Source organism: Varanus komodoensis, unplaced genomic scaffold, assembly GCF_004798865.1.
Source record: "Varanus komodoensis strain SLA01 unplaced genomic scaffold, ASM479886v1 scaffold32, whole genome shotgun sequence".
Lineage (NCBI taxonomy): Eukaryota > Metazoa > Chordata > Lepidosauria > Squamata > Varanidae > Varanus > Varanus komodoensis.
In genome coordinates, this window is record NW_025335798.1 from 9,479,591 (window position 1) to 9,503,758 (window position 24,168).

General features: G+C 44.9%; 1 protein-coding gene across 1 annotated transcript; it reads right to left on the bottom strand.

The window, feature by feature from the left end:
* Positions 1–3,778: 3,778 nt before the first annotated feature.
* LOC123027546 lies at positions 3,779–24,168 on the bottom strand. Its single transcript, XM_044438480.1, has 7 exons — positions 23,599–24,168; positions 22,619–23,514; positions 17,023–17,119; positions 15,028–15,232; positions 13,213–13,841; positions 7,096–7,241; positions 3,779–4,574 (listed from the first exon to the last, which is right to left on the bottom strand). The coding sequence occupies exons 1-7, from the start codon at positions 24,166–24,168 to the stop codon at positions 3,779–3,781; spliced, it is 3,339 nt and encodes a 1,112-aa protein (XP_044294415.1).

A 24,168-nucleotide genomic window follows, 5' to 3' on the forward strand; every position in this document is an offset into this window, starting at 1 on the left:
GGCTGCCTGGTAAATAAATAATGGGATTGCTATAGGTTTAAACAGTTAAAGACACTAAATTCATGGGCTGTGCATTAGAAGTTTGATAAAGAGACTTGTACATAGTTTGTATAAAAATTGATACTAGTACAAGGATTGCAGATGGTCAGCATTTGGTTTTCCAGATAATCTTTAGACCTTAAGGTCAGATGAAATATACTTTTCCATACCCAGGTATAACTAGAGGCCTGTCCTACTCCTGTATTTCCTGGCTGGAGGAGAACTACCATGCCCCAATGCTGGATGTTGGGTTCTTTCTTTGTTCCAGCATTTGGGGCTTCATGCAAGGAGCCCTTTAGAAAGAAATGAAGAACGATTGATGGCAGGATTTTTCACTTTTCTTCTTCAACGAGTGCTGCTTCGAATCAAGGCCCAACTCCAAGGTAGTGCATTATAAAAGGCAGTTGACAGAAATGCAAAATGAATGCAGCTTCACACAAAAGCAGAACTTCATGGTGCATGGCTTATGATACCAAATTGCTTAGCATGTCATGCATGCCCACTTATTTGCAAATCACGGAAATTAAAATTTATGCACAGTGCAGATCTTTTTGGGCTGGGTGTGTCTAGAATCTGTTGCTGCACTAGGAAAGCTTGGATGAGGAGAGGACTCAAAAGTCCTGGCAAGAAACATAATGGCCCAGTTCACATGATGTGAGGATGGTTAATAAGCCACATTCATGGTTATCCACCCTTCTTGCATGCCAGCAAATTTTCCTAACTGCCTTCATTGGGGACAGCATCGCATGCTCTGATTCCTGCAAGGATGGTTTGTTGGGGTGGTTAAGAAAGCCACCCAGAGCCCATAACCTGTTGAGTTGGTTCATTAACCACCTTAACAGCCACCCTTGTCAGATTCTGATGACTTGAGAAACTGGTAGGATGTAACTTGGCACCAGGCATACAAAGGCTTGGCTGAAATAAGCCTCTCCTTCAAGCCTTTTGCTACTGCAGTGGCTATCCGGCCACATTGCCTCTATTGCTCAGGTTTCGCATATAGCAAATGTCTGTAATCAGAACACTGCAGTTCAACAGCCGCAACCAGCGGTTTGCATCCATACTTGATCAGAGTTACAGTAGGCCTAATGAACTAAATAAGTCTGCTCTAAGTAGGAGAGTCCATGTGGGAGCCAAAACAAATGGTTTCAAAATGGGGGACAGGGACACAATGGGATATTGTTCCACTGTGTCCCATTTTTATAAATTCTCGTATGTTGAAGGTAGGAATGGAATGGAATGGAAATGTAATTTAATGTTAATTAAAGTCATGGGAAGGAAATGTAATGTTAATTAAAGCACACAGAAACAGAATTATTAAAACATTTTATGTTAATCTACAATATAACGTAACGGAATCCTTTTCAATTAAAATTTTGAAAGATACTAGATTACATAGTTTAAATAATCACAAACTAGAAGAGGTAATTGAGCCTTGTCAACAGAAGCACAGTTCAGAACTATTTCTGATGTATCACATTCCTTGGTTTTCTACAGTGGGCTTTTAATCATTTACAAACAGGTCCAGTAATCTGTAAAGGGAGAAAATATTGCTTATCCACAGGATTCTAGAACAGGTATTTTGGAATGTTTGTGGGTAAATGCTGGATATAGTTTGGCTTCCCATTCAGTTTACATGTTACACCTGTTCAGTGCAAAGTAAAACGGTGCACCTAGTTGGTTTTCAGTGTAGAAGTGGGAAATTGAAGCTTTCTTTTCTAAATAAATAAAAACAAATCAAGGGGAAGTAACTGCTAAAAGAAATATTTCCTGGGAGAGCAAGCTGAAATGGAAAGTTCATTATACTGGCTAAACGTTCCCCTTAACTGGGTTAATACTGCTCTAAGTTTGACCAGGGTGTTACCTAATGTCTTTATACTATACGCACAATGAAACCTCTATCATATATTCAAAGATTCTTTTCCCCAGCACAATCATGCAGCATCAAACATCTCACACTCTTTATTTTAGTCTCACAATATTAACAATATTTGCTCAACATTTTCTTTCTAGAGACCTGCTCCTCATGATCTGGTGCCAAGTAACGCCTAATTACCATTGTAGGAAGACATCATCCCAAGTAGGCCACAAACCTGAAGGGCCTGCCCCCCTGTTGAGCAAGTCTTCTCAGGCCTATTTTCCCCCATACAGACAACAGACAACATTTGGTTGTCTTTGTAGTTATACTTATTTACAAGATGTGCAAAAGATTTCCATTGCTCAGAATCTAGCCACTGACCACTTAAAAGCCTTTTCCTGATTACTCCTTAAGGTAGCACAGTTGTGAAGTTCTGGTGAAGTCTCTTGGATAGCCAGAGTGGAACCTCTGTTTCTAAATTCATGTGTGATCCCTTATGTGTAAATTTCATTCATAGGACGACAGAAAATCTTTAAGTTAGCAGTACTTTCTTGTTACCAGCTTAGTAAATTACTGTAAATAGTGGGTTAGATACAGGGCTCCTCTCAAGCTGGCGGCCCCTTATGGCATTGGATTCAACAGGGCCCTCGTATTTTTCCCCTTTGTGTGGTGTTTCTCCATATAGGGACTGTGAGGCTCCAGAAACAGTATGTGGGACACCCACAAAAGAAGTAGTAGAATTTAGTATCTTATTGGTAGTAGGCTTATAGAGGCTAAAGATTTCTCACAGTGTGAACTTTTACCACAGTGGATTTGCTGACAGAAAGAAGTGGAATATGAAGTCCCTGACCATTGCGGGCTACCTCAAGCCCGAGATGGTGGTGTGGGAGACAAGCTGCGTACTAGCCATGGAGAGGAAGTATGTGCATAGACCACTTGTGCGTAAAGCTGTGTGTGGCGGACAAGTCTCAATCTTGCTTTCTTCCAGTTCCTCCTTTTTCCAGCATTAAGTTCAGTTTGTCCTGACCTGTCAGTATTTTAAAAAGCAGCACACACAAAAAGTCAGGAACATGTTTGTGCACATTGTAATGCATGTGCATTCTGCCCAGCATAGTTACCCCTTCAGCTAGCAATTTTCCCAATACAAAGTATTGTGAACATTATTTCCCCAAATACACACCATTTTATATGTATTATTTGATTGGAAAATTCAGAGATGTGAGAACTTTGAAGGATAATCGAGTTTCAGTTCACACAGTGGTTCCAAAGCTCAGAATTAGGTACACATTTCTCCCCTATAATTTTAGTTGCTTGGATCCATATGTGGATGCACACAGCTGGGCTAGCAGAAGCAGTTGTGCGCATCCCCTCCCCACAACAGTCCTCCAACTTCCTGAAACTGCTACATGGAATGGGGTGAGCTGTGAGGGGAAGGGGGTATCCCTGAAACTCTGATGGAAGCATGTTCTTTGAGAAGAGCACTTCTGTCCATAGGAGGCAGTTGCTGGATCCAACCCTGTCTCTGTGTATATGCACGTGTGTGTGTGTGTGTTTACACATAGGAACCACACAGCTGGGAGCGAGATGACATAAAGGCTGTTAAGAGCCAGAGAGGTAAACCCAGTGAGGTTTCTAGGCTGGCTTTGTAGAAGATCTAAGAAGTTTAAAAACAGGGCAGAATTTTCCTAGAAACTGAAAAACACTAATTAAATAGTTCTTTTTTCAAAGTCCTTCTTTGTAGAAAATGGTCATAGGTAGCTCTGATGCTATTTGGCTAGGTAAAGTCCTTCCTTTGTGCAATTCTACTGAAAGGAGAGTCTAATCCCAAAGCAGTTCTAGTGGAATTTCTGAGCACAGCCGAGTCATTTCACAGGCAGAAACCTCTCATGACCTATTGTGAGATGCACTTATCATGATGTTGGGCAAAGCATTACGCCGCTTCTTCCAGGAGCCCAACTCCCGAGAGTACCTCCGTATCTGCCTGAACCAGTGGTGAGTCCGTGCTTTGTCACCATCCCGGAACACGAAGGACTCCCGCCTCACTTCAAGAAGTTCGAATGTATCATCACAGTCGGGATCCACGGAGACCACGCAGTTACTGAGTCTCAAGGGCTCCCGGAGCAAGCTGAACTTCCCATTGTTTTTGTCTTTGATAAGTACCAGTACTGCGTCTTTCACAGGCCCTGGATCCCCAGGTTCAAAGCTGGATTCAGATGCCCGCCTGATGTTGACCATGAGGAGCACCTGCATGCTCTGGAACTTCAGGGCCTTGCTGCCCTTCTTCACCCACTGCCCATCAGGCGGCTGGGCAAGCTGCAAGGGCCCCTCCATGACGAAGCGGGTTTCTTCCCGCAGCCAGCCCATGCTCTTGATAGCGGTTTCCCTCATTTCGATGTTAATGACTTCTCTGTTTTTCCTGCTGTCCTGGCGGAAGGAACGCAGGGTCCAGGAGTTCCCTTCCTGCTTGGTTTTCATGTTGATGTGCTCCAGGTGGGACTCAATGCGGCTTTTGGCCTCCCGCAGGCTGCTGTGATCTGGGTGGTATTCAATGGTGGCCTTGATGATGCGGCTCAGCAGAAGGGGGTACTTGGTCACCCTCTGCAGTGGTGCCATCAGAAAGGACCGCAGGTTCATGCGGCGAAGTGCCGTGTTGTCGTTCTGGGAAACATTGAGGAATATCCTGCAGGGATTTTAAAAAGAATATTTGCTGGAAGCAGGCTTGGAAAAATGTAACACTAAACATGTCAGACACCATTATCTTTAGATACCATATGTTTTACTGCTGCTTACATATTGGTAGTCACTGGAAGAGGACCATTTTTCCACTCATCCTTCTGGATCACACTCATCTCACTTGGGGTTTTGTTTTTGCCAGAGTTAACTGAACAACTTGAGTGCTGGCAGCCCTGCGGCTAACCCGGTCCTTCCTGACCAAGGCTCAGAAAAAGAATGATTTTAAGCCTCCTTATACAACAGCAGTAGAAATGCTGGCAGAGCTCTCTGTTTGCCCACTGTATTTGTTTAGATCAGGGATGCAGAAGCTCAGATCTGGGGGCCACATCCAACCTTATAAACATTTTGCACTGTCCTTCAAAGCCACCTTATGGTATTACATGGATCCAATAGAGGGTGCAAGAAGCTTGGAGGTGAGGACTGGCTTGGCACTACTCTGGGCCTCCAAAATACTGAGACAACCAATTTCAGCTGAGTGTTTTGCACTTGCTTGCAAGGAGGTGAGACTGAAGTGCCACTGGGGCACACCGTTAGAGCCACGCCAGCTGCAGAAGCAGAGCATGAGCATGCCAGGGTCAGAGTTTTACTCCAACCTAAGGACACATTTCCTGTGGCTGCCTGGGCAGCATCTAGCAACCAAACTATGGTGCCATTTGATTCGCAAGATCCTAACCACCTTTTTGCCTTTTTAAGTCCCCACACTGGGTTAATCACTAGCGAACAGAGGGCGAGACACTGGTTTTCTAAAATTTCGGTTGATAACTTAGTTGCCAAATATTATTCCATTTATGTAAAACACAGAGGATGGATTTGAACAAGATGTGAATCCATGGTGGCTACAAGGTAGCTGCAACAGCAGGCAGAAAGGCTCAGCACCACCCACTTCATTTCCCGCCTCCTCACTGCCACTTCACAGCATGGCTGGAGGGGAGGGGGCCTGGGGCCTGAAGGCACAGCAGATCCACCTCCCCGCTCCTCCCCCATACAAGTAACCCAAGCTAGGAATGTAAGGTGGAAGATGCTTCCTCCATCACTGCCACACAATGGAGCGTCTAAGTGAAGAGGCCACAACAGTTTCAAGTATTTCCTCTTCAGAAGTTGTCCCATCGCACATTCAGCCTGGCATCCCTACAATCATGTGAGGAGACTGCTGTGCGTGCACACAGGGAAAAGGTGCCCAAAATACATGCAACCAGTTTACAGCTTTGATAGGAATTTGAATTGAGACAGTGAAGAGGAAGGAGTTTCAGAATGGCAGCAAACTACAGTATCAGGCCAAGGCCAGGAAAAGTCTGAGGAACAAGGAGGGTTACTCCAGTGGACAAGGGTGACAGCCAGCCATCCAGTGGGAACAGGGAGTTAGCCAAGCAAGCGGTGGGGTTTGCGGCTGGGGTTGATAAGGGCCCCATCTGCCCATGGGAGAAAAGGGGAGGACTTGGAATCTGGCCAGGGTGCGCCCCAGGAGTGAAGCAGCCTGTCAGATATAGAGGTCCTTCCCTTGCAAGAGAGGATGCCAGTTGCTAGGAGACAGGCGGGAAGCCAATTGATGGAGCAACGGGAGGGATGCCAGCTGGCAAGGTATTACAGTGCGCTGCCTCTGGGTCAGTGTAAGAGAAAAGGCTGTAAGCTGGGTAGTGACGGGAGGAGATAGAGAGAGCTCAACACTTCACTCTGCATGAACTCAGAGATGTGCAACAGTACAGATGTGCAGCAATTCTGGAGCAGTGGGTTTACTCAGGAGGAGGACCATGCCTCACAACAGAGATGAAGTTGGCAACTTGGACTAGAATTGAAATTTCCAGCAATTGGAGGCTACATTCTGTTGGCTACATTCTACTTTCCCACAATTACTTAAATCTAACTGTCTTTTCCCACTGACAGTGACTACACCAGGTTAGGATTTTAAGCAAGATGTGTGTGTGTATGTGTGCACGTCCGCTGTTTATACATTTGTACATAATCAGTTTTTCTATCACGTACAACAGTATATGCTTTAACATGTTAATATCTGTAAACCACCCAGCAAGCGCCGACTGTGGGCAGCACTGAAAAGTAATAAATGAATGAATCATAACCTGCTTTTTCAACTTCTCAAGGTCTGCCAGGAATCCACAAGACACACCCCATGTGCTCTTGGGTGCAAGTTCCTATCCATTCCTCAGGAGCACAACAGGCCAGTTGACTTGGGGCTCCTCTTTCTTTCTTCACAGGTTCATGGTTAAGAAGACACTAACCCAAATCCACTTTAGTGGCAGCAGCTCAGGTGCTAGAAAGTCTTAGTTAGACAGGCCAACAAGTCCATTATTCCCAAACATGAGCTTCCAGCATGCTTATGTTGGTACAATCTCTAAAGCGCCTGCCCCTTAGCCCTAGTCAGAGCTACGTATTCTGACGCTTGGCCCTGACTTTTGGGGACACCCCCCAACACACACCTGCCCACGTGTATGTTGACACAGAGGTCTCCTCACCTGAGTAGCTCCTTCTCTTTTTCCAGTGCATTGAGCATGTTCACTGAAGAGGACTGCTGGAGACAGTATGTCTGGAAGGCAGGGAGCATATTGACAAACTCCAGGAATATTTCACCAATGCACACAGTCATGAGGTCGTCATCACCCTGCCAACACACAATGTGAGAAATGCATCAGATAGCGGTGTGAAACTAGTCCTGCACGGGGCTGCACTCCCCTTGAAGGACCAGACACTGAGCTGGGGGCTTGCTCGATTCCTCACTGCCTGGTGAAGATTGGGTATTGACTGCAGGTAGGAGTGCCTTTTACAAATGCTGCTCGGTGGGCCCCGACTGGAGCACTTGGGCCTGGCTTCAGTGGCTGCTTCCAGACTAAACCACTGCAGTGGGGGAGTGGCTTTGAAGACACTCTGGAAGCTGCAGCTAACACAAAATGTAGCCACCTGGATGCTGATGAGAGCTAGAAAGCCTGAAAACAGAACCCCAATTTTGTGCCAGCAGTCCTGGCTGCCAAAACATTCTGGGATCCGTTCATGGTACTTGTCTTAACATATAAAGTCCTAATTAAGTTATCTATCTTTGAGCAACTCCTCTGTGTATCTTGTATGCTTTTTAATATGACAATAATTGTTGTTGGTTCTTGCCTTCCCTCTCGATTGCAGATGGCTTTACAAAGGCATGTAATAACTAAATGGGATGAAATTACTTCCATCAACACCAGGGCCCACTCTTGGTTCCCTTGAGGGAAACTGTGGGGCACTGAATGCAAACTCAGTGGCACCTCCACCCATGCCGGAATAGCCCTTTTAGAGACCAGCCACCACCAGAAGCGCCATGGGGATCAGTAGATCTGTGCCTGCAGAGCTATCCATGGACATACTGAGGGGCTGCAAGAGTGGCAGAGCTCCTCTTGGCTGGGGGGGGGGGGGGACTCCCACTCCAACTTAACCACTTCCACCCAGCAGATATAGAGGTTGGAACTGCTCCCTAAATTTCCATGATTTGATTTACCAAATGTACATATTTCGATTCTTGTGCTTTGTCATGTGCATGCTAGATTAAGTCAGCACCATAGGAATGGATGGATCATTGGGCATTTTATGCATAACCAAGTAATTGCAAAAGATTAGCCAGGTCCTCAGCTGCATTTATTTCAGTGTTTTCAAGCAAGGCATTATGTCTTGGAAAAGATGCATCAAAACAGGCTCAGAAAAGTGACTTTCTTCAAATAACAGATCCTGCAGAAGGCTGGTTAACAGACAATATGTCAAGAATGTACAGAATGCTGATGATTTTTCTTTCTAAAGAAATTGATTATGTAAAACAATGGCACAAAGAATAATGAATTATGGAGAAATGCCTCTGGCAAGGTGTGGGGAAGACAGCACTTATTTCTATTTGCTTAACATTGAGAGAAAGCCCACTATATGGGTTAAAGAGGTAGAACCTCACCAGATGGAGGATGACAAGAATTACTGATATGGAAAGTTGTACGCCTGGATGTTAAAAGCCCTTCTTTTCTAGATATAGTAGAGGTGTCTGCATATAAAACAATAGCAGGAAGAAGCTTTTTCAGTCATTCAGTTTCTCAGCAGAACATACTATCTGATACTCCTGAAATATTATTCATTGGAAATATTGATTGGTAATTGTTATGGATTGAAAAATCATTTGTTATTGCAATTGGAAAAATGTGAATAGCAAACTGTGAAATCTGGAAAAGGTCTAAACACACTGAATGTTGAGCAGTGAGTTAACTATAATATAGGAAGTAGCAGTGATAAAAAACTAAATGGTTCTGTGAAATTAAGATTGCAAACCAACCGTCTCCAGGAGGGTGTCATGGAGACAACCAGACAGGTTGTATGTCCCCCTCAGAGTGCAGAAGAAAAAAGGTTCTCTTTGAGGGTGAGATCTAACTGCAGACAACTCTCCCCCACCCGAGTGCAAGGTAAGGTGCGGATTAGGCGATACGCTTTTGGGGGACTGTCCTCCTAATCTCCAGACAGGTCTTCAACTAGAAGGCTTGGATACATTATTGCCCTCTCATTAGTTCCCACAGGAGGGAAATTACCAAGGACACACACATGAGAGGGAGAGCAGAAATCCCCCAAAAGTTGCTTCCCATTCTTTTCTTCTATGCCTGTACAAGCCCAGCAGAGCTTTAAAGGGGGCAATTCCTCTGAATTCCGATTTTTCTGCCCCTGTCTGAAGAATTGCTCTGTAAGAAATGCAATTAAACAGGCTACTTTTTCCATGCAAGCATGCATCCAGCATGTTTTTGGGGCTGGATGATGGGAAGAATCATGGACATCTTTATGGTTTTGATCATACAGGGCTCAAATGGAAAACAACTGTAGGGTTATATCCATATTTGAAAATTATTTTGGGTATCACAGTTTTTCTGCTGACTGGTATAATAATACAGTTGTTTATACAAAAGAAAAAAGTCAAGAAGAAACAAACAAACAAACAAACACCATCCAGAAATGGCTTGCATTTATTTAACTCTGAGAAACAAACAGGCAGTCCCTCAGTTACAAACACCTGAGTTATGAACAACCTGTACTTATGAACTGCCTTAAAGCCTATTCATTTTTTAAAAATTACTGCAGAATATAATCTTCACCACAGAGAGGATGCAAAAGGGAAGCAAGCGAGATCCTCCACAGTATCACCATAGAGAGAAAGAGAGCAGAAAAGGAGAGGGAAGGGCCTCTAAAACATCACCAGAGAGAGAGAGGAAGCAAAAGGGAAGCAAGGGAGAGCCTCTGAAGCATCACCAAAGAGAGAGGAAGAGAAAGGTGGGAGAGGGAGGTCTCCAAAGCCGGCCTTCCTGTTCCATCCATCCAGAGAAGGAAATCTCTTTGGCATCTCCTTGCTGCAAAGAGGAGGCCCTGATAAGCTTCTGCAGGGGAGGGCTGGAGAGATATTTGGATGTTTTTTCCATTTTCACAGTATTTTCCTGTGCCCCAACCCTGAAAATGTGAAGGGACACTATATAGTACATGATCTGACTGACATACAAATTCAACTTAAAGACAAATGTCCATTTCCTCAGGAACGGAACCCGTTCACAACTCAGGGACTGCCTTTATGTTGTGATATCCTTCCTTGCTGATTAACAATTATCTGTTGTGACGTGTGTCTTTTTCACTGACAAGAGAATGCTGTGCCCATTTTTGCCAGGGTCAGTTGCCATGGCACGAACGTTCTGTGATCTACTGTATGTTCCATGGCTCTTGAGGGTTAGTATTCCTGAAAAGCAACAGTCAAAGCAAAAGCAAAAAAGCATGCCATTTGAAATGGCTGGATTTAAAACTGCAGGCAGATGGCCTCTTTCAGGTTAAAGTGCCAGTGTTGTAATTCACTGACAAGTCAGTGTCAATGTTCTATTTCACGAAGAAGATCTGCATTCCCAGGTTTTGAATTGTGAATATGTTCTCCCACCCACCCACCCACCCACCCTCAAAACTTGAGAACCAAGGCTATGTCAAAATACAAGTTGCTTAAGAGGTTCAATTCCTTGAACTTTAAAACTTCATTAACATTCATTTTCTACATTAGTTTTCTTCAGATTTTTGTGAAGCCTTGCAGCATTCTGTTCACATTTACGACTCTAATTCTCATTTGAAAAAATGACATTGCTTCAGTTCTTGTTATGGGAATGCTGAGACCGGATTCCAGAATACAGCACAAGTGGCCTCTTGTCTTCAGCTTCCAAACTCAATTTCCTCTTTGGGTCTCCCGTGGCTATTGGAAACAACACTATCACACTTACTCAATCTATATGATCATATCTTGCCTTAATAAGCCGAGATACACATGAATCTTTTGCCTACATGCTCCATCCTTGTACCCTCCCCTTCCTTCTTGGTGTAAGCCAGGGAGTCTTCTATTAACTACAGTATCCCATTACCATCCAAATGGAAAGCTGTAGTTACCTGGTTCAGCAAATCAGGATCTCAAAGCCCAGGATGAAGCCAGTTTAAGGTACTGGCTTGTTCCAAGCCTGGTAACCATCGTTTCCTGGTTCAGGAATACCAGGAAACTGTGATTAACTGAAGACATCTGGAATTAATTTTGCCATGCTGAAGGGGAGGAGGAAAGGAGCCAGATACATGGATATAGGGCTCATTCATAATGTTAAATTATTCAGTCAAACCAGACTGTTGTCTCATTCAGTCACCATCTCCCCATTAAGCAAATGCACTTCTTTTTCTGTTAGTTCAGCCTGTGTATCCCAGAATTTTCTATGGTGGAATTCTCTACTTGTTGAATATTAGGGTTAAGATTTTAAGATGCATCCTTTTGTGATGTGAGCAATCAAAACCTCTTCCAGTTAATCATTTATAAGCACATGTACATCAATACGAATAAGCATTCCAGGGGAGTATAACTCTATAGCTATTTTCTTGTACAAACTGATTATAAGTAAACCAGACCCAGTGCATGTTTACATAGAAGTGGAGTTTACTGAATATATTGGGGTTTGCTTTTAGCAGATGGATACAACGATGTGAACTTCTTTTGTAGTAAGTGAGCACAAGATTGCAGCCCACGACACACATACGTTAAAAAAAGGCACTGACTTTCTCCACGGTAAGCTCTATGCTGAACTGCAGCCATGGGGTCACAGGTGAAATCTGTAATTCTTATGGGAGACACTATTGCCTGAAGCTTGGTACACAACACTCTTTATTTGCTGGGATGATGTGCCCAAAGACTTGCACGCTCCTCAGCACAGGAAGCTGACTGGACCCAGCCAGACCATGGGGCCATCTTGCTCTGTACTGCTGCCACGGACTGGCTATGGCTCTCCAAGAGTTCAGGCAAGGAGTCTTTCTCAGCTTTACCTGGAGATGCCACGGGGTGAACTGGGGACACAAAGCATGTGTTCCTCCCACTGAGCTACAGCTTTTCCCTGTTTGTCCATCCAGCCCTGCACTGACCACTCTGTCTGGTAGCAATTCTCCAGGATCATGATTCCCGTCCTTTCTTTTCTTTCTTTTTTCTTTTAACTGGGGGTGCCAGGAAGGGAACCTGAAACCTTCTTCAGCAAAAAGCACACGCTCCATTTGTGCGCTGAGAACCTTCGCCAAGATGGCTGCAGTGCCTTCAAAATAGTATCTCTGCCCCACATGACTTGCAAAAGAGCTTAAAGAGCTGCTGTGCCTGCTGCTGTGCACAAGGTGTTGGGCTGTCCTAACGAATTTTCAGAACTGCTGTTCCAAGAAATTATAAATAACCTTGACTATGTTCAAGGAAGAGAGCCAGTTTGGAGTATGGCTCAAATAACAAGGATTTAACTCGCCACGTGTTTGTTCTTTGCCACCAGCAATTGTTGGCAAGCAACACTGCTTTTAATTGCTCTCCCAAAGGCCTTCTTGGATGCTGCTGTAAAATGAATTTCATGGTAAAAGTGTGTTTTTTCTCTCTCAGAGCTTCTGATAAAGTACAAGGCATAATATAAATATGCAGCAGCATGTAAATACCATTAGCTTTGCTTAGGTGATAGCACAACCAATCCGCTGTACTCATTGTTCTCCTTTGGCCAATGGAAACACGTGCGTGTTTGAAACTGATGGTAGACCTCACTGTGCAACACACACACCGTTGCTTGAGCAAGGCATGAAAGTGCTGCAAACGCAAACCCACCTGTCGAACAACTCATCCCAGACTGTTCAGGAGCACAGGGGGCAAATTTCATGGCTGAGACCCCAGGAGTTTTGAGATGCCTGTTCTCCAAGTGATCTTGGCCTATTGTTTACTGAATTCACACGATCTGCTTTTGTTCCCGGAGCAGAGCAGGCTGCTTGTGCATCCAATCTGATCCTCAGCTTTCCCTTCAAGCTGCAAGACCGGTGTTTTCTCATACATTTGAAATTAAGGGAAAATACAGGCCTCCAATCTTGAGAAAGGCTCCTCTGAAGGAGGGGTAAGATAGTCAACGGAACACATGCCAAATACTTTAGACTCACAATTCCCTCGTGTATCATTAGACATTGCGGCTTTCGAGTTAGAGGCATAACTGCAAGCGCCATGCTAACAAAGCCAAAGGAACGAAGTAACTCATGACTGCCCAAAGGGAAGGGAACCCCGAGCCCAGAAACACTACCTGCTCAAAGGCCTGGTCAATCTCTTCCTGGAGGTACTCCAGGAAGCTTTCGTTCAGGTCTATCAGCTCCTGTATGTTGCTGAAAACCACCAGCAGTTGGTCCTGTGTTAGGAGGCCTGCAGCTTGCATGGGGAGGTAGAACTCTTCTTTGATGATGCGGAGGTCCTCCCCATAGCTGGCTTCGGTATTGACAAACTCCAGCACTGACTCCTTCCGCTCCGTCCGGCACTTGAGGCACTTCTCGCAGAGCGTGGCCCGCCTCTTGTTCTGGTTCTGCACATCGGTCTCCAGTGGGAAGTCTCTCGCACCACAGTCAGTGCAAGGCTGGTGCGCGTCCCACGCCTGTAGAGAGGTCAGGGTCTCAGCTGCCCTGTTCCGCCACTTCCGGGTCAGCACCTGGCTGATGCCACTGTCTGCCCGCTCCATCTCAGCCAACCTCATCCTTGGTGACCCTCCACTGCTGGCATCGGGATTGTCCCTCTCATCGCTCCCACCCACAATGCCGCTGTCCACACTGAGACTGCTGACATTGCTCCAGCGGTATCTGGAACGGAAGGAGCTGCCCGGAGTGCGACGGTTCTCATCAAGGCTGCTGCCATGGTTGATGTTGGCTTTGGCCAGCGCTGGGACTGAAGAGATAAAGAAGTGAGTCAACATCATTTCTAACTACAAGGGGGATCCTTTCCATGAGTTCCTGAGAAAACTCAGCCCCACATCCAGAAATGAAGACTGAGCCTATCTTTTTGTTGTTTTGTCATCTTTTGGGAGGAAACCTGTCACCCCCTTGGCCCCCTTAGCTAAAACAAAGGTAAACCAATGCCCCCTCTCCTAAAACCTTTCTAGGAAATATTCCCCACTGCTGTGAAAATTCTCCCTCCCAACCCACCTTCTCCAAGGAAGAACAGATCTGTGAAAGTCAGAGTGGGGGGGAATGCAGGCAGGCATAAAACCACGTGGCTTCCTAGGTGCTTTTCTGCATCTGTATCGAAGGAGAGCAGCCAAAACAAGAGCTTTATCAAGCCACTGCTAAAATGACCTGCATGGCTACGCAGTGGTGTTCCGCTCGGTGAATCACGTGCTACCTCAATATGCTTCCCCCAGCCAGCAAAGGAGTGGCTCCTCCTGTTCCTAGGCCACAGCTCTCTCCTTCATTTGATAACCTCAGGGAGCACGTCCCACCGGCACTTTGGCTCAGGCATGCTGGAAGTGCTCCCCAGCCCGAATAAACCAAAAGAACAAGAGGAGGGGGATCTCCTCCTGCAGACTTCTCTGACCCACTGCCCTTCAGATGTGTTGAGCTACGACTCCCCCAATTCCCAGCAGCTGAGCAGTTGGCTCCATCTGTTCGGTCTACGTACAAGGCAGGTGCTCAAGGCCTTGCTCAGCTTTTGCTCTGTTGTGTGCGAAGCTGAAGTACTAGAGCATGAGAGCTACAGGAAGCCGTGAGGGCACTGCCAGAGCCACCGCCTCTACTCTGCCCTGTGTATCTTACACTGAGTGCGTTGAGCGCAGCATCAGACTTCCCCCAAGTTGTGCCAGCCAGCGTCTTGATTGTTTTCCAAAGGGCAGAAACTGCTGCTGCTGTTCTTGCTGTGTCCCCTCTCCTCTGGAGAGACCCCACGATAAAAAAATACCATGGATAGAGCATATTCTGTGGGTGTTGCAGCAGGAACAGGTGGTGGTGAGCTGGGCCAGGGTCATGCAAGAATCCACTAAATGATGGCTGCTAACGTAATGTTAAAAACACACTCGGAGCTGAGGGTGTTGAGGTCACTCCAGGGCATACTCAAACTGAGCCAGAGGCAGGGGACGTACCAGGGTCTCTCTCCTGCCGGCGTTTCTGGGCATGCTGGCGTGCGGCTGCAGCTATCTTCAGCTCCAGCTGTTTCCTCTTCACAGCATCTGTTGGCATTGGGTCACTGAAGTGAGGCCGTAGCCGACACTCCCGCTGCGCTTTGGTGCAGTCTGATGTTTCGTAGGAGATGTCAGAGCTGGATCGGCGGCAGTTGGAGCTGGAGGCCTGGAAAGGGAAATGAAGAGACTTGGGGGGCGAGCTTTGCCTACACAAAATATGTATCCTGGGCCAAACCTGGCAATGTTCTGCACCGATATCCCATCAATCCGCTCCCAAGCCTTTCTGTTCCTCCTCCTGTCTACTGAGCAGTTTCTACCTGGCAGCCAGGCATGCCCACACAGTTAAAGAGGCAAAATGAGTGGCTATTTTATATTAAAGTGACAAATAGACGTGGCTTCACTGGGGCTGAAAAAGACCTTGGCACAGACCTTTACTGACCTCTGGAGCTGTGAAGCCTTCCAAACATCTTAGGGAGCTGTCAGGCTTGGATACTTCCTACCCACCGGATGTTTTGCTAACACGCCTAGCCACAGGTCTTGCCTTGGAATATCCCAATCGCAGTCTGCAAGAGGGGTCTATCATCTCCCCGCACCCAAAGAAATGGCTGCCCCACTGAAAGGGGAAGGAGGCTAGTTTAGATTTCTCTTCTTCAGCCTCTTATCTCTTCTGACACAAAACTGTATGGACTGCAAAGCTACCCACTGTTAGCCTCTGGTGACTGACTCTGTCCTTGCAGGTGTCAACCACAAGTATACATTTAAACTAATTTAAATAGCATCACCCTAAGAGGCACATCCCTAGTATACATCCTACACTAATGCATGCTAGATTTCACAGGACTGGCACTTTGCAGTGCTGGACAGACAGAGAGACAGACAGACAGGCCGATTTATATTCTCTTTTAGTATTCTAGATACATTTTTGAGATATTTATGTGCAGCTGTTTGATGTATACACAGAGAAAACAGCAAAGAATGTGCTATTTTTCGTGGGCTGGTGTGGGTTAGGGTTAGCAGGAAGAGCAATCAAACGTAGTAAAGTATGGACTGTCCTACGGCAGCCAAAGCCACCCTGGTGCCATCCAGGCAACTGTGGTCCTCCCCAGCCAGTCTAACCAAGCCATGCTGGTTGGGAATTGTACAAACAACAGACCAACACATCTGGAAGGCAGCAGGTTAGAAAAGGCAGGCCTAAGATGATGCTGTCCTTCAGACCACCTATCAACTACTGACTAGACCCCACTCAATGAGAGCTTGATCTAGGTTGAAATGGGAAATCCTCTCCATGCCTGTTACACAAACTGAATGCTTACCATGTCTGTATTACACGTTTAAAGGCATTTTGATTGGTTTAAGTGTCATGGCTCCAACGAGAAGAACATGGAAAATGCATTTCTGTGCTATTGAATACTAACGGGGAACTTTCAGTACCTTCTCACATAGCCACAGTTTACAAATTTGTAAAGCCATGAAAATGAATCCAGTTTTGAACCAGTTTAAACATTTCCAGATAAATCCTGCTAAAGTTTGTTTTGCAATCAAGATCTACTGAAATGAGCAGACCAGTTGGTCCCAATGAACCTTTGTGCTTTCAGTGGCATTTGGGCTGTAACTTCATTCCCACTTACCTAGGAGTAAGCCCCAGTGAACTCAGTGAGACTGAGATTTAGGCAGGATGGCGCTTTCAGTCACAAGTAACTTGGAAGGGTTCCACAGTGTGGATACGCTTTGTGGGTCTGACTCATTAGCCGGTCCTTCACCACTGGTTGAAAGCAGGAAGGGTTTTGAGGGTGAGATACAAGCAAAAGCGGGGAAGAAACGGTGGGGTGGGGGAGCCAGAGCCAGGAGCAATGAGAAACATGCAAAACGGCTAAGAGATGCCATGCCATGGCAGGAGGCCTTAAAAACACACTCACTCTTCTAAAGCACCTCTTTTCCCCAAGCCACATAACTCACTGTGGGCTGTTGTTGATTCTCCGCAAAAGTGGCATCAGGTTTCTTGAGTTCACCTGTTCCCTGGGAGGGGGGGTCAGGGGCAGTTTCAGCAGTGCAGCTGTGAGGAAAGGGACACAATCCAATTAATGTGATGCGCGAAAAGCAAGCCAGAGCCAAGTCCAGCGGCAAACAGGGAAATCTTTAAAAAGATGCAGGTGATCTGTAAGGTGCGAACCATTACTATGCGCAGACTGGCTTGTAACATCAACAAAGGATTGCAAAATCAACAATGCCTTGGCCCTTCTTTCTTCCCACCATGTCACACTTGTATTTCCATCAGTACTACACTATAAGCATTTTAACTGAAACTTGTTAGCAAATGTAAAAGTCTGATCCCTCAAGATTTCTGCTTAACAGTACTGTTCAAATCTCACAAGTTCTTTGTTCCTTTCATTCCTCTTAGATATTTTGTTGGCACCAAGACAGGAGACAACTTTTTTCCTATCATCACAAATACAAGCAAGTGCTTCCAGAATGATCAGAGAGGGAGAGAGAGGGAGAGAGGGAGAACGTGAGTGCAAATGTACAAAACTAAGTAGCCATCACCTACAGGATTACCCATAAGCACGTCACTAAAATGACCACACTAACAATAATAATGATGACTATAAATATTTCACAGGTATCTTGTTTTTTTCAAGTTCACTTTATATACATTGATGAACTAAGAGATTTAAGAACATTTCCACTTCATTGACGGCACAACAAACGCATGAGACTTGACTTTCCCCTCAAGAAATAGCTTCTGTCTTGGGAATTTTGCTGGGAATTGCAGAACTGAATTGAACTCTTTATTAAAGGTCCATCTAGTTTGGCAATCTGTTTCTCACAGGGGCCAACCTAAAGTCCTGAGCATTCACAGGCACATTAGGTACAGGGTGTAGTATATAGCCATCAGGGCTACTAGCCATTGATAGCCAATTCGACTAAGTTTACATCAAGTAATCGCAAACCATTCTTGATACTGACTCTACATTCAGAAAATCACAGAATATTTTAGTAGCCTCCCTGTGTCTCCTGCACATGGGTATTCGATGTCTCTTTGGCTACTACCAATGCGCCTTCATATAACTTGAAAAATAATATACAGATTGGAGAAAGGGCTGAGTGGAAGGGAAGTATCTAGAACAGCCTTTTATTCATTGATTGGATTGGATTTTATGCAGATGAAGTAAGAATACCATGCTCTTATATTCTTCCTAAGTTCCACAAGAATGTGAAGGAAGGAGTGGTTCTGTACTGCTATCTCAGATGTGTCAGTTCTTAATTTCATTTTAAAATGCCTCTATCCTGTTCTTCAAAACTTAACTGAAAGCAGTATACAATGTAAGTAATAAACTATATTGTCTCTAAAGCATACAAATCTAAAGGAAACAGCAGGATAACCAGACCCAAGAAAAATCTGGATCAAACTTTGAAAGAAAAAGCTCTTCTTGACCTATGTTCAGCAGTAAAGACTGGAGAGTGGCTACATCCCAAGAGAGGGCATTCCACAGTGCTTGAGCTGGGCGGTAAAGCAGCCTGTTTCTCATAACATAGTTTCTGAATCAGGGCTTCCCTTGTAGATGGTGTGGAGCTTCCTATGGGAGGAGGCATTCCCCGAGATTACCAGAACCGGGGTCATTTACAGCTTTAAACCACCTTTGCTTCTAGACTCTGAACAACAGCCAAGTAAGGCCACTTCAAAATGCCTGTTTTTGCATATTAAGAATTAGATGCTTAAAGACACATTAGGTTTAAAAGACAACCAAATTAGGATACAAAGATCCTATATAATGTCGCAACACCAGCTATATATCGTTATATAGGAATATCTTACAAGGTAAAATGTTGGTAACCCTTGAGCTGATACTGATTTCTATGTACTTCAGCTGAAATGGTATTACAAAGTAAATGTTCTTTCAGTAAAATTGTCAGCTGGAAGGAACACCAAAGGAAATGTGCAAGGTAGCCTGGAGGTTGCATATAAAAGAAAGAGCAGAAAAATTGAATGAGGTTGGGTTTGTGACCTTCTGGGTTTTATAAGTATTTCACTCTCCATGTGAAGGCTTGGCTCACTTCCACTATCATCTGGCATAATCTGATCCACGGACAGCTCACTTGTTCACTCCTGCTTTGTGCAAATGGCACACTGGTTTGGATTGATCTGTATGGAGCCGATCATCCTGCCTCGCGGGGAGGAAAAGGAGGTTGGGGTTGATGGCACTTCAGTGCTATCCAATTCCGCAGCTGATGATGGAGCTTCCTGTCTCCCAATGTTATATGGCATCCTAGCAGATTGTTAAACAAGGATCAAAAAGAGAGGAGGTGCTTTTAAGTGATGGACAACTGAGACAAGTGGAAACTCACAGCTGAATGAATCTGTTTCTATAGTCAAACAAATGTATTTGTGCATGTTTCCAATGTTATGAGACACCAGCCTACTCATCTTTTGTATATTATTCCTCATGACATCGTCTCCCTTGTTCCTTAATCAACTGGCTTTGCATTTGTTCCGTCTTCTTCTATCAGGTGGGAGAATGTGGTGGTATGGCACAGAATTAGCACAAGATGATACAGGGATTTTAGGCAGGAATAATCAGGTTATAAGTGCATCTAATTTGAAAGAGGCTAGCATGGTTAATATGAGAACATGTAAGACCATGTAGGGAAATACAAGCATGGGCTCACTGTTCTTGGACATGGTTACAGGCGTCAATTTTGTAAAGAATGTTGTCCAACAGGCTGCCTCAGAAAACTGTGCCCAACTATGCCCTATACTCTTCTTCTACTGTGGATCCTCAGTGGTCCAAGTCCATTTTTAATTTCATTATGGAACCTTCTGTATTCACCTCTCTACCCTGAGCAAGATTTTCTTTTGGTGAAACCCAGACAGCTCACACTCCTCCATCTTTTCTACAGGTGTTATGGTTGTATTTTCCAATGTGCTCTTTATCTCTTCTCACCTGTCCTACACTGGTTGCTGTTTTGATCTTGAACAAATAAGAATTTGTATAGCAAGTTTAATATACATAAGCACAAATACATGTTTGCCCTGGGAGTCCTCTTTTTCAACCATCTTCCCTGTCATCCTAAAAAATTTGTCCACCTTTATTTCTTTATTTTGTGTTTTCCATGGCAATGTCTTCAGTGAGCTTTGCACACAAGAAACTAAGTCTTGAGAAAAAGGAAAAAAAGGACTGCCATCTCAGCCAGTCGCTCCAGAAAGATCCCAAAGCCAATGGTATAAAAAACTGCGAAAAGATCCAGGAGTTCCAAAAAAGATCACACTCCTCCATCTCTCTCTCAGCACAGGTCAACATATAGGGCAACCGAGGCTGTTCTGAGTCAAAACCCAGTCCAAAGCCCAACTGGAATTGATCCACATTGTTCACAACTAAGTGTACCTGGAGCTGGTTGGCCAGCACCCTCTCAAGGACTTGCGCAGGAAGGGAATTATTTGCCACCAACCTAAAATTATTAGGGTCTTCTGGATTCAGAGAGGGTTGCATCACGATGGCCTCACCACCGACTCTTTAAGGTAATAGGGGCCATTGCCTTGTGTAAAGAGTCATTGATCACCTGCCTAGCTTTTCCCACTCTGCTAGCTCTTTTAAGCCAAGAGGGTCAAAGGTCCAGTGCAGGTGTGCTTGAACAGACCTGTCCGAGTACACCATCAACATCCTCAAGCTGAACCACCTGAAAAACACCCAAATGTTACTGGATCAGACTATGCTGGAGGATGCAAGAGATTTTATCCAGAAAGCGTCTAGCAAATATTATATAACAGGCCTCAGATGCATCTTCAATGTCCTTGGGATCAGCATGTAGGAGGCTTCGAATGATCCTAAGAAGCCCCATTGGGTGGCAAATAGAAGAATGGATGAAGGCAGTGAAATGCTGTTTCCTGGCCTTGAGGCTGTATGTGATAAGGTAAGGTATAAATCCCACAAACCAACAGTGTAACTCAGTGACCTCATATGACCTCTAAAAATTTGTAAGTGTGAATCCTAAGACTTCTAGCACATGTTTCTAACATATGGCTGTAATCCTGCACAGTTACCTAGGAGTAAGCTGCAGTGGATGGGGCTTACTTCATAATAAACAAAATATGGGATTAAAATGTTAAGCTCTAGTGTGAAGAAGCACCCCTTCTATCAATATACATTTCCTCAAATACACACTGCTGGAAATCTGGCAATATATTAGATTTCCATTGCCAATGAAAACTTCTAAACCCACCGTTTAGAGTCATTGACTCAAAGGAAGTTTCTGAGTAGTCAGTAGCTATAAATTTCTTCTTCTCCTTCTATTACATTTATTTCCTCACCTTTCCTTCCCATTTAAGGAAGCTTTCCTTATAAGGTTCTTTCCCTCTCCATTTCATACTTACAACAGCAACCCTGTGAGGTAAGTTGGGCTAAGAGCCAGTGACTGGCTCAAAGTCAAGCAGGGAACTTCATAACTGAGTCAGGACTAGAATACAGATCTTCCAAGTCCCCATCCAACACTAATCGCCTAATCGCTCCCCAGCCAACACTCTAATCTAATCACCACAGTGCCTTGGAAAGCAACAAAAATGATCCAGGGTTTGGAAAAACTGCCCTGTGAGAACAGACTGAGAGAACTGAAGAAGAGAAGACTAAGGGGACATGATATCCTTCTATAAGTACCTCAAAGGCTGTCACAAAGAGGAAGGGCAAGACCTCTTCTTGGTGATACCAGAGTGCAGGACACTGAATAATCAAGTCAAGCTGTGACAACCCAGATTCAGGCTAGATATCAGGAAAAGTTTCCTTACTGTCAGAGCAATACAACAGTGGAGCCAGCTGCCTAGAGAGGTGGTGGGCTCTCACACCAGAGATATTAAAAAAAGAAACAGGACAGCCATCTGAGTAGGATGGTGTAACATGGAGTCCTGCAACAGCAGGGGGTTGGACCCGATGGCCTTCATGGCCCCTTCCAACTCTACTATTCTATGAGTCCATCTCAGATGAAAACAGAAGCCTCTCATCATCTTCTCATGGCCATGCCAGATATGAAACATGAGCCGAGGAGAAACAAGGCTTGTTTTCATAGCACTAAACCATGGTTTGAACACAGCCCCCCAAATTTCAATTACTCCAATTGGCTCAAGCAAGTGAGCAAAAAAGCACAGACCAGAGGAAGAAAGCACCATTCCTCATGCATTGCCCACCCCACTCAATTGCTGGGCAAATCTGTCCCGAAGGAAAATTCTTTCTTTGCAACACATATGGTAATTAGTTAAAATCCTCAGCTTAAAGCACAAGTACCAGTCAATTTTTCCAAAGAAAATAATAATTGTCCTCTAATATAAATTTGCATGGCCCTGGCATTGCATCTCTGGCTACAGAATCTTAATGCCACAGGTCTGGGTGGGAAACCTGCCCAAAACAACTGCCCATTAGTTTTTATGCTAATTAAAGCAAAGCTGTTTCATGTTCCCAGCAGACTGACTTCAGAAGGCAGGTTCTAGAATGCCAGCTAAATTTGTAAGCACATTTGTAAGAATTTTCCAGATGAAATTGCTCTCAGGAACTCTAATATGGTCAGTTACCTCTTTTTAATGAGGTCAAGTGCAGAACCTATAAATTCATCCTTCATTTTCTGCAGCTTAGCTCCATAGCTGGATATATCTGTTGCTTCTAATAGCAGTGGGCAACAAGAAGACTGGGTTTCAGGCGCACTGCACTGTGCAGCATGGGGAAGGACTTCATCCAGTCCTGCATCCAGGCCCTGCTTCTCCCCTTCAGCAAAGGTTTTCCTTCCTTCCTCCACAGAAACTGCAGCTGATTGTAGAGGTGATCTTGGGACTGGACTAGAGCAAATGGGGACAGGGAACCTATCTGATGTTGGCATCTCGTTGTTCTTGTCCCAAGCCATAGGCATATTCATTAGATAGAAACTCCTGTCCCAGGTTGATGAACTATCTTGATAGCCAACTAACCCAGAAGTGCTCTCAGTGTTTTCATGAAAAACATCATCATAATAATCTACTGTTGTAACCATTTCTTTGGTGAGGTCTTGCTGGGCATCTGAAAAGAGGTTTTGATTTCTTTTTTCTTCTAACCTTTGGGTCCCTTCCTTCATGTCTAGTGCGGATTCATGGCTACCACCAAGGAAACATGTCCCCTTAATTCTCATCCTTTTGAACTCTTCAAAAGTTGGAATGTAGAGCTTCTCTTTACAGTCTCCTTTCCTGCTCAGCTCCAGAGTCCTTTTGGTGTTCTGTTCCATCTCATATCCCTTTAAGGATCCAGTTGTTTGCGATTTGGTCATCTCCTGGCCATCATTAGCACAATGGAGGGTCAAGTTGGGTGAGCTGTTCTGTCTTCTGATCTGCAACCTCCTCTGAGCTTCTTGTTTGATGTCTTCTGGATTGGTGAGCCTGCGAGAAAAACATGGCCGATGCTTCCCCAGTGTCATCCATGGTCCACAAGGAAGGGTAGTGTGCTGCACGAGTATAGTGCAACAGTTAATGGAACAACCATTCCTAGACTGCTGGCATGCCCGGCACTGGGAACATTCCCTTGCAACCAGGTCGTTCAAGGAAGCCTGAGGTCTGAGAGGCTTGCAAATCTCCGTAGCTTTCATACTGTGAAGTCTGAGCTTTTCCTTCAAGGTCTTTTTGGCATCCACATCTATGGAGGAGAAAAGCCATGGAGTCACTTTGGCACCAGAGGGAAGAGCTATGTCATGTGCTGCAGGTGGTATCTGCTCCGAGGAGAGGGGGAAGTGTCGGCAGCATTCAGGTGAACCAGGGGAGGGGGCTCCTTCCACGGAATACTTGGACCACTGGGTTGTACCCTTGTAATGGAAAACAAGTTTGTTGTCTACATTTCCACAGTAGGGATGGCAATGTGAATCAGCCAGTGTGGCCCAGTGTAGGTTCTCCACACTCCGATAGAGATGCGTCCCTGCATTGTAGTCTACTTTGCTTACAGGATTAAAGTCTCCAGTAAAAACATGAGGGTCTAAGTTCTTCAGCGGATGCATGTTGCTAATTGAGAACTCCTTTAAGCCATGTTGGGTATACAGCTGATTATTCTGGCAGCTCAGAATTACCCGACAGTGTTCCTGTCTCTCATCAACATTGATGTATGTCAT